At 44.1% G+C, this 11,781-nt stretch overlaps 1 protein-coding gene across 2 annotated transcripts in view; it reads left to right on the forward strand.

Annotated features, from left to right (window-relative positions):
- fto (FTO alpha-ketoglutarate dependent dioxygenase) overlaps window positions 1-11,781 on the forward strand; it is a 243,943-nt gene that overhangs the window by 218,329 nt on the left and 13,833 nt on the right. Inside the window, exons 11-12 of one of the 2 annotated variants that reach the window (XM_080427365.1) lie at window positions 8,335-8,475; window positions 10,516-11,726. The exons of the other annotated variant lie outside the window; for it this stretch is intronic. Of the exons in view, the coding sequence (XP_080283491.1) occupies window positions 8,335-8,475; window positions 10,516-10,522 (148 nt within the window). The 3' untranslated portion in view covers window positions 10,523-11,726. Of the gene's footprint in view, window positions 1-8,334; window positions 8,476-10,515; window positions 11,727-11,781 lie in introns of those variants that run through there. 2 annotated transcript variants of the gene reach the window in all.

Below are 11,781 nucleotides of genomic sequence, written 5' to 3' on the forward strand. Positions count from 1 at the left end.
CTGTTTGGTTGCACTGACTGCACTCTACATGACTTCACTCACACACAAAAAAAGTCCCTTTTACGTACAGTACAGCCAAACCTATGGTATGAACATATACACGAACGTACGTGTGTTTTCACCCTATACCGGTTATCTGTTGCACAACATTCACCTGAGGACAGTATATTATGAAGATGGATGGCCACTCTCTCCTCTTCTGTCTTCTGTCACACATGACATTGTATTGGAATGTATTGTAAGTAAAAGCATGATTTATACTTATTTGCAAGGCGTGTCACTCACCGTCAATAGCCGAGCTACGAGCTCACAATGTGTTGCATTTGCGACGCGTTGAGAGCTTGTAGATCGGCTATCGTTCGTGCGTGCGCGACACGACGCATAACCATATATAAATCAGGGAGACGGTTCTCTCTCTGTCTCTCTCTCTCTCTTTGGGACGCAGTTTGCGTGCCTCCGCTTACAGGGGCAGCCTGATTTACGACTGACATGCCTGTTTTTTTTTCTCTCTCTCTCTTTTTTTCACGACTTGTTTGATAGCATTCTCAGCTATCGGGGCATTCAGGGTTTTTGCCAAGGCTGTAAAACTTGACACCTGCGCAGGTCTCTGCAGCAGAGAGAGTCTCACGGAGAGAAAGAAGCTCATCTCAGGTGTCTGGCAGGCCCATTCTATCGGCGCGGGAAGGCATTAAAACCACATCTGTCACTTGAACTTCACACAGGTGATTGACAAGGCATTTTCCACATTAGTTGCACTTTTCATACAGTAGCCCTGTTTGATCTATGCGTGTGGAGCTCCATGTGGGTTTGTTTCCCACACGGGGGCCCCCTTGGTACTTAAGTTGTACACACCTGTAGCAAGTTGCTGTGGCCTCCGAACAAATGGCATATACGTATGTTCGTCTCATGTCGTATACCGTTTAGATTTATATTTGACAAGTCGCTCTTTCGCATCGCTGCACATGAAGGAAAAGTTATTTGCTCGATGGCATCGCGAAAGCCATTTAGCCACACGAGCGAGCTGCGAACAAGAGGAGACGATTCGGGACAGTTAATCTCCAACAACAGCCTGTCTATGTCATTAAAAACACATGTTATTAATGACCTGAACAGCCCTCGTTCAAACTCAACCAACTGCACGGTGCCTGTGAGGACCTGAATTCCACTCGTGTCCCGCATGTCTCTCCCTGCGCAGTTCAAAACAACTCAACTACTAGCTCTCAACTACTTTTGTACTTTGTTGTATGACGGTGGGGGAAAATAGACGATCTACAAGCTCACAAAGCGTTGCAATGTTACACGTCGGGGGGGGGCAGCAATGGCTCAGGAGGTAGAGCGGCTGCTTGGGAAAACGGAAGGTTCCCAGTTCGATCCCGGCCTCCCCCAGAGTTAGTGTCGAAGTGTCCTTGAGCAAGACGCTGAACCCCTAATTGCATGATTTCCTCGCGCCGTTGGTATATGTATGTGTGGTTGAATTTAATGTACATTTTAAAGCGCCTTGGATAAAGGCGCTATATAAATGCACCATTTACATGTTGTGAGCTCTTCCTCAGGGTTAACCCATTCAATCAGATGGGGGTCGGCGGCCAAATACATATAATTTTGGGGGTCCCTGACATGGAAAAAGTTTGAGCACCACTGATATAGCAACATGACAACAGAAAACTGTTAGGATTCAGAAGACATTTGTAAATATTTGCACAAACGTTCATGATTTTTCATGAACATTATGAGCCTGTATACTGTATATGATATTTTTGAATAGCCAAAGAAATCTAAACTGACAGGGATTGAATGGGTAAATTTAGTGTGAAAATGTGCATCTCTTCCGCTCCTTTTCCGGTCAGAGGAGTTAGAATGTTGTGCTGTCAGCCATTTTTTAAGAGCCCGTCGTACAGTTTTCGGGGTGAAGCTGTGGAACTCTCTCCCCCAGCTGTCTTGTATTTCTGCTCCATAACATTAGGACCCTCATATAGTCATGGTTAATGCACTGAAATCAAACGGCCCACCAAAGGCTTCTGCACTAATCCCACGTGGTTTAACAAATGACCTCCCGGAGCGATAACGCAATAAGCCCTAGCCCTCCTATCTATGTTTCCCCGGGTCCTTTTTCACTTGAGCTTGACACAATCGTGCATTTATCAGTGTAATTGCATGAGTCGGAAGCACTGATGTTGTCTATTAGGTGGATGCCCATCCCGTTAAGAGCAGAGGGCCTTTTAATGTATTGCCCCCCCCCCCCTGTGCTGTGCGCACATACTGCTACACAATTACACACAGCGGCGGCCCCGGAGATTGAGTGGGCTCTGATAGTGATGATGATGTTGGCTGTGGTAGTGGTAACCATGGCCATGCCTCTTAACAAGAACAACACAGCGAAAGCCTGGTTGATTATTTTATTTACTTCATGTTGCTTTCTATACCTCTCTCCCCTCATGTTCCTTTCTCTCACTCCCTCCCTCCCTTTCGGTTCTTTGACCGAGGCGAGGGGTCCGAGCACAGAGCGTTGAGAGACGGAGAGGGGAGAGAGGAGAAGGGGAGGGGGGAAATCGATGGCGAGCACATTACAGTAAAACGTATTGATTAGGCCAGCTGCGAGCAGCAGTGTGTTGGTCGCAGAGATGTTGGAATGATGCAATACTTAAAGGAATTTATCCTTTGACTTCTACATTAACCTTTTATTGACTGCTTTGCCTGTCCATAATTAACACTCACTTTAGCTAAAGTGGTTAGTTTGAGCGCAAAGGGGGGTGGGTGGGCGGGGGGGGGGGGGTGACCGGGGTCTAGGCGGTGGTGTCCTCCACCCCTCCATTGCAACCCGAGAGGAGAGGAGAGAAGAGTAGAGGAGAACCTCGTGGGATAACGGCAGTAGAAATCTCATATAGCTTTAGCATTAGCATACCATTTGAGCTGCGGGGGGCGTGGGGGCGGCGTGGCAGGGCTATAGGGTTTCAGGGTGAATTGAAATGAGTGATTATGTTGCCAATCTCTCCTGACGGCATGCGGGCCAGATGGGATGGTTAGTCCCATATCTGTTCTGGGGGTTATACCCACTTAACCTGGCATCCCTATTTGGGGCATTATGCCATTATAGCCAAAAAAGTTTCACTCACAAAAAAAAAAGAAAAAAGAATAATTTCAAAAAACATTTTCCCAAAATTGTATCATTTTTATTTTTTTCCCTCCAAAACAGCTGAGCTTGTAGATCGGCATTTTTTTAAAATTGTTGCTATTTCTGAAAGTAGCGCTTAAGTGGACATGTGTGCTGTGTGTGGAACAACCCAATCTCTTTGTCTTTGACGGTAAACTTCGAGGTCGAATGTTGTGTTGTTTTGTTTCTTTTGTTATTTATTTATCAAATTTTTTTCTGTGCTATGGGAAAGTGCTTCAGCAGGCTTTGTGTTTGCAACGTGCACCGCGGCTTACGCTGAATTACTATCGAGAGACTTAGGAGAGCTTAAGCTCCGTATCGACTTTTCGTTTGCTCCCCCACTTTAGCAGTCCAGCGACGGTGCTGTGTTTACCAGTGGCAGATGCTGTCAAAAGCAGCGTGTTGAATGTGTCTAGACCATATTATCTTTGATAGGACTCCAGTCCCCTGTATCTGGTGTATCTGCTGTAAACCGGGGGCACTCTATTTGCAGGCTAATATTGCGAGATCCCCTTGTCTGATAAATGGAGCCTTGGTCGTTTAAATGGGGCTTGTCAGATATCTTTAGCGCGCGCGCGTGTGTGTGTGTGTGTGTGTGTGCGCGCGCGCGTGTGTGTGTGCGTGTGCGCGCGCTGTGGTCCTGGGTCAGGACGGCCCAGAAAAGAGGCCGCTGTGTGTTTTTTCTTTGCTCTCGTTGCCGCGCTGCATGAATACTTAATCACGCCTAATCAAAGACCCTGCATTCCCATGGTCCTCGTGCTGATGTCAGCAGAACCTCTCTCTCTGTGTGTGTGTGTGTGTGTGTGTGTGTGTGTGTGTGTGTGTGTGTGTGTGTGTGTGTGTGTGTGTGTGTGTGTGTGTGTGTGTGTGTGTGCGTGTGTGTGTGTGTGTGTGTGTGTGTGTGTGTGTGTGTGCGTGTGTGTGTGTGTTTGTTTGTGTGTATGTGGAGGGAGAGGTCAGTGAGTTTGCAACACCTTGTCTCTTTCTCTCTGCACACACACAAACACACACACACACACACACACACACACACACACACACACACACACACACACACACACACACACACACACACACACACACGTTTCTCCTTTACTTTATCTCTTTCTTTCATTCTCTCTCTCTCTCACTCTCTCTGACTGTCTATCTCTCTCTCCCAGATATGTATGCTAGCTGTGTCGTTTCTCCCGCTTGTCTTGAAGTGGCGCTTCCTTTAATTCGCGGGGCCTAAATAAATGATGAGAACATTTAAACACGCGGGCTCGTCGCTAAAGCCCCAAGGTCGCCTAATCATATTATTTATGAAGTGATGTGCTACATAATGGTACTTAGTGCATGTTAACAGATGCTATTATCAGGCCCCGATACCGAGCTACAGGAAGATATATTGGACCGGTTGGATGTTAATGCCGCCGCCCGCCGACCGTAATGGCGAGCGGCTATTTGAGAAGAAAAAAAGAAGGGGGCCGGCCGCGCCCCAAGCGCAGCACTTAGCCTCCGGGAGCCGCTCCCACATTAAGTGGCCCCGGCGAAAATATATAACCACAAATACTGGCAGGCTGCTGGCCGCCTGGACAGCCCCCCCCCACCCCCCCTGACCACTTTATAACATCCTGCTTTTCACATCCATAAGCAGCGGTGTAGTAACTAAGTACAAGTACTGTACTTAAGTACACTTTTGAGGAATGTTTACTTTACTGGAGTATTTCCCATTTTCAATACTTCTACTTCTACTCCACTACATCTCAGAGGAAAATATTATACTTTTACTCCACTACAATTATTTGAAAACTTTAGCTCCTACTGCAGTTAATTTGTAGATTTGGATTATTCTTACAAAACCATTTCAGACCTACACGTTGGAGATTTGAAAATAGCCGATCTACAAGCTGACAACCCGTCCCAAAGCGACGCGTTGTGAGCTTGTAGATTTGCTATTTTCAAAGGGTTTTATTCATTTTATTAAAACTTGTGAAAGGGGACCTTCTGCATAATAAGTACTGAACTTGTACTTGTAACAGGCTATTTCAATAATACAATAGGGTATTGATACTTTTACTTAAGTAAAACATTTGAGTACTTCTTCGATCACTGCTATTTCGGGCATGTCATTATAGGCAGAAACTGTGGAAGTACTATAGCAGATCTGTAAGCTCGCAAAGTGACATGTTGTGAGCTTGTAGAATGGGTATTCTCGCTATTATTTGCACGACTATATACAGTAGGGCTTAAGTGGTTAAGAATGACAGCCTGGTGTTGTTGTTGTTTTTGAGCGGTGCCAGCCGCTCCAACAAGTGACCGAGTGTGTTTGTATGTCCATACGTATGTATGAGCACGACAACAACAGCTGATTGCAACACAAAGATGCAACCACTAATTAAACACTATCAGGAGACAGTGCAACTTATTAAAGTTGTACCGTTGTTAGGTATTTATATTTTATTTGTATATCTTACAAATACACCTGTATTCTTTATTATTATTATTATCCATAGACAAAGGCACAAGCAAACTCATGCATACACGCACATACACGTAGAAACACTCAGTGATGGTACACAGCGAACTCTGAGTGTTAATCTAACTCTCTGAGTTACAAGCGGATAAACGAACACTGAGGAGTTCCCTGTGTATCCTTCAGCAGCCCTCTCTCTCTCCCTCCCTCCCTCCCCTTTCTACTTCCGGGTCAGGGGTCGTGCTCGTCTGTCAGAGGCGGCGGAGCAGATTTACGATGACAGCGCAGAGTCACCGAGGAGTCACCTCGGCAAATATTTACACTGCTCCGACAAAAGATGTGACTCATGTCTCATGGCTGCCACAGGGGACCGCACTCTGGCTCCACATTCTGTGGAAAGCCAAGATATTAATCATATAAGCATAATGCGTCGGGCTGCATCCAAAAAGGCTGCGTTTCTCTCCAGGACCGCAACAAACGCGAGTGTTGCCCTAATGAAACCATCTGGCTGTGGTTGTGTGCATGTGTGTGTGTGTGTGTGTGTGTGTGTGTGTGTGTGTGTGTGTGTGTGTGTGTGTGTGTGTGTGTGTGTGTGTGTGTGTGTGTGTGTGTGTGTGTGTGTGTGCGTACACACACGCACACACACACGCATACACACACACACGCGTGTGTGTGTGCGTGTGTGTGTGTGTACTTGTATTAATGTACTTGTGAGGACCAAATGTCCTCACAAAGTAGTGTTTTATTAGTGTTTCATGTTGTTTTGTGGAGTTATGCTTATAATTTGGAAAAGATTCACATTTGAGTTGATGTTAGGATTAGACATTTAGAGGTTTAGTTTTCACTATTTTATACTTAATTGTGCGGCGATGTCACACACCGAAAAAATTGCTGATATACAAGCCCACAACGTTGTGAGCTTGTAGATCTCTCGGCTATTTTCAGCTAATTTCCTAATGTCCTAAACTGTTTGTCCTCACATGTATACTAATACAAGTATGTGTGTGTGTGTGCATATGTGTGTGTGCTCGTGTGTCTGTCTGTGTGTGTGTGCCTGTGGGAGTGTGTACTGTAAGGCTGTGAGGTGACTGGACCATTAATCATCTGTTCGTGATATGGTGCGTTCTGTTCTCATCAGCCTGATACTGTCGCGCCCCTTTTTATGGCTTCAGAAACATAAATCCTGACTCATCACTTTTAGATGATCCCACTTGTCTTCATTTTTCATCATCTTTTCCACCATTTCCCCTGTTTGTGTGTGTAAGTCAATAAGTCAACTTTATTTATAAAGCGCCTTTCAGTACAGACTTACGAAGTGCTGTACAAATGTACAAAACATACAGTGTGTGTCTTTGTGTGTGTGTGTGTGTGTGTGTGTGTGTGTGTGTGTGTGTGTGTGTGTGTGTGTGTGTGTGTGTGTGTGTGTGTGTGTGTGTGTGTGTGTGTGTGTGTCAAGTCAAGTCAAGTCAAGTCAAGTCAAGTCACCTTTATACATATATAGCACACTTAAAAACAATAGGAGTTGATCCAAAGTGCTTTCCAATCACTTCAATCAATGTGTGTGTGCGTGCGTGTGCACTGCGTCTAACTGGGTCCAGTCTTATTAGCAGCCGTAAAGAGGAAAGGAAGCCTCCTGGTCAAATACACAGTATCCACCCATCCTGTGTGTTTAGGGACAAATAAACACACACACACACACACACACACACACACACACACACACACACACAGAGACACAGACACACACACACACACACACACACACACACACACACACACACACACACACACACACACACACACACACGCACACGCACACTAACAACTCACCGAGCGAGTACCTGACATTTTGTGACCGACCTCTTCAAATTCCCCATCAATCAGCAGACAGACAGACAGGAAGATGTGTTTCAAGTCTCCTATATAGTACATGCCCTCAGATGTCAGCTGAGGTCACTGTGAGTGGAGTTTAAAGAGAGGGATCACAGTGTGCAGAGCTCTGACAGAGTAGGAGTGCTAAAGTAACATTAAGTCAACCTAAAGATTAAAGCTTAGTTTATGCTCTGTAGTATCACAGTGTCACTTGTCAAAAGTGACACTTTCGACAAGTGAGATCTACAAGCCAACGTCACTAGCTTTATAGATCTGTTCTTTCTGCCACCTCACACAATGGATTATGAATTAAGCATTATTTTGTTTGTTTATTTGTTTATAAGGGACAATGCACAATAAATGAATTGCACCAGAGAAAGCCAAGAGCAAATGTACATCTCTAGTCCCTGGGTGGGTGCCCCATAAAAAAATAGCAGATATACAAGCTCATAGCGCGGCATCGAGTGCTATGAGCTTGTAGATCTGCTTTTTTTTCATTTATTTGTGCAAATCTTACATATAAAGAAATATATATTCAAAGATTTGCACAAATTTGCACAATTTTTCAAAAATAGCAGATCTACAAGCTCACTGAGCTTGTATATCTGCTATTTTTGAATAGCCAAAGACATTTTAAAAAATGACACAGATACGTTCCCGGTCTTAATGGGTTAAAAGAACCTGAAGATTAAAGTTGTTTTTTTAAATCTGGATTGGCTTCTAAAACATCCAGAATGCTCCCTTGAAGCCTGTGTGTGTTAATGGTGATGACTGTCTTGTCTACCTGTTGGTTTATGTCAGTCAGAGGGAGGAGCTGACAGGGGGTATGCTTGTTTCCTGTGTCTTGTCGCCCCAGGTGCCACTCCAGCCTGGCCCAGACGCTGCCGCCTGAGGAGGCCCCCGTTGACCGGCCCTTCTGGGCCGTAGATGACCCCGGCATGCCTCTGCCCTTTGACCTGGCCGACATCATCAACCGGGTGGAGTCACTCCTCTGGAGGTGAGTCTTTAAAAGATGTTTTCATGGATTAAAGTTCTCTGATTTCAGTCATTTGGATTCCATACAGGCCTGCCATGTCTTCTTTGAAAGCATGTCACGCACCGAAAATAGCAGATCTACAAGTGTTGTGACTGAGCTTGTAGATCGGCTATTTTCGGCTATTAGTTATTTGAAGGTTTAAAGAGTATTTTAAATGGTCAAACTAGCAATATAATACATGTTTAGAAGCATCTTCCATGAACATGAATGGTCTAAAAAATGTCATAAAAGCTAGGTTTAAAGCCTCAATCTGTTCAAATTTCCTCAAATTTCTTCGACTGGCTGGCTGTATGTAGAACAGCAGCAACATTGGTTTAGAATGATGATACCTAAACATCATTACATTTTCAGTCATGAGATTAATTTTTTGCTTTATTCCATGAGTTTTTGATAAGACTGTATGTTAACTCATTGAGTGCCATTGACCTGTTTCACGTGTTTTACCGCTATGGTGCAACGTGCCAATGACGTGTTTGACGTGTTTTTGAAAAAAAAAGTTTAAAACATTTTGATTTTTTTTTTCAGAACCCAAGATATCATTATCTGAAGATTTGCAGCTCCATCCACTCCTTGTTTAACTCATAACTGAAAAAGGCTGTATCTCGCTTCCTAAGCACTTTTTTAAAAACTTTTTTTACTTTAATCGCACTGGCCAGAAATAGCCAGAACTAATTATGGCACTCAGTGAGTTAAGGTCAGGTCCATAGTGCATTATCAGCAAATGTATAATGCATTATAATGCACTTATAAGGCTTCATAACACTGTTCATAAATGTTCATAATTATTAATACACTTTATAACTGACCAAGTTATGGTAGTTATAATGTCCTGTTCCACTGAGACCAATGAGTCCATTTATAGTACTCTCGCATATAATTACTGTATCTGTATACTATACTGTGTGGGCACAAGCATCCCTGCGTCCCATGACAACAAAAAGCCCTAAAATGTAATAAACAATGCAGATCATCTCTGAGCGTCCCTGGAATCTTTGTAATCTTTTCACCCCTCAACAGTGTAAATACACACACACACTCATGCATAGACCCCACCACCACCACCACCACACACACACACACACACACACACACACACACACACACACACACACACACACACACACACACACACACACACACACACACACACACACACACACACACACAGAGACAGAGAGACACGCGCTCGCAAAATCACACAAACCCCTGGACGAGAGTGCCATCACTGGCTCATAAATATGCTGTAATGAACCAGTGGAGTTGGCATTTGGACTGTCCAGTGCATTACTCTTCATTAACTGAGGCCTGTCATATTACAACCAACTCTGGCTCCCTGCACTTGTAGCCAATCATCATTACAGCGTGTAGCGCGGGGCCCCCCGCTGGCCCCATGCCTGCACTAGGGGGCCCCCCGCTGGCCCCCTGCCTGCACCCAGGGCCCATGTCTGCACCCAGGGCCCATGTTGGCCCTTGTCTGCTCAGAGGCATCTCCAGGATATTGTTTCTGTTGGGCAGAAACCTTCTATCTCCGTATTCCATTGTTTTATGTTTTTTCACAAACTAATGCCCTATCTATCATATCATATACGACAGTGTCACTCAAAATCTGCATTGTGCTGTGTGCAATTTGTGTTTTTTTCTGAAAGATTTGAACATTCTGAACAGTTTTGCTTTGACATAAATGTCAGCAAAAGTTGATTATGATTCTAAACCGTGACCTCCCTGTTTACCCAGTGCCTCCCATACTGCGAAGAAAATATATGCTTCACAAAACAATGTTTTTTTTTATATATTAGTTTTTTTTAATATACTAAGTAAAAGTACAACTGTATATGAAAATATGTTGGACATTTTGATCCCATATATTCTCTGTAAAATATACCTTAGCCTGGCCTTAAAAATCATTTTCATGTTTGTAGATTTTTAAAAGATACAGTGATCAATGTGATCAATGAATGGAGAGTTTACCGTGTCCTTGTATGTCTCCCCTCTTCCCCACAGGATGTGAAGGAGGCAGAGAAGTGATGCAGGCCGACTGCCAGTGGAGATGACACACGACTGCGTCATCAAACCCGTATCGTTAACTTCCATTGGATTAGGGCACGCCCCAAACAACCAACACGTACACCCTCCTTGAAACCCCCCCAAAAACCCTGACTCACCTGACTGAGATCTTTTTAATATTTTTTTCGTTTTGCCTATAGATGAACTCTTGGCTATCAAACGTGGCGATAAGAAACGGAGCAGCGGCACTCCGGCTAACACTTTGCTAATCGAGCTAGCTTATAGCGACCGATCGGCTACTTAGGCTAGCTGGGCGAAACGTTAGGCGGTAGCCGCGTAACAGTGTTAGCTTCTCATCGTGCTGATATTTATTATTTTTAGTGCACTATGTTACTTATTCCCGCATAACCCCACATGAAGGCTTCGTCAGTTGGTCGACGCACACCAAGTAGTCGTAGTTTACACAGTACATGTATTCCTATGCTTGCTATCGCTCTTACCGTGTGATACTACAGTATAGTGTGGTAAAAAAAAATGCTATTTGAGTTTGCGCAACGTTCTTTCCTTTTAACCACTTAAACCCTATATACTTAGTTGACTGGGGTCCACCAGGTTACTCTGGTTTCTCCGTCTACAACAGTGGTTCCCAACAATTTCTGGATCAGGGCCCACTTGAAAATATTGTCAGATGGGTGGGCTGTGTGCAATTTTCAGAGCATGTTTCCTTTTAATGATCAATTGATCGGATAGTGTTTGCAGGCTTGGATCAATGGAACTAACCTTAAGTTCTTACGTGTCAGTATCACAATGAAAATTATTTGTTCAAGATTTTAAAGGAAAATACCATGACATTTGTTTTTCAAATTCATTAATACATACGTTAATGTTATATTATCAATAAAATCTTAGTGTTTCGTAAATGATTTGGGGGCCCACATGCAATACCCTCGCGGGCTACCAGTCCCAAAGTGTTGGGAACCGCTGCTGTACACCAGATCTCTTTGCGAGAATAGACGATCTCTAGACTCACACTGGGCCGCGTTGCAACGTTTTGTGAGCTTACAGATCAGCTCTTTTGGCCAGGATGCGGCCGTTATAGGGTTCATGTGGTTGACCTTGCAGCATATTCCCCTTTATTTGTGTTCAGAAGGAAATGATGAACTGTGAGGAGACCAAAGAGCTGATCCTGATGGGATGAAGTAATGAATGTCTACATGAGGAATGTGTTGTTTTTATTGTTTACAGTATGCGCTGGTGTGGACA

Source organism: Gymnoscopelus braueri (genome assembly GCF_963280865.1).
Source record: "Gymnoscopelus braueri genome assembly, chromosome: 1".
In the NCBI taxonomy this organism is placed as follows: Eukaryota; Metazoa; Chordata; class Actinopteri; order Myctophiformes; family Myctophidae; genus Gymnoscopelus; species Gymnoscopelus braueri.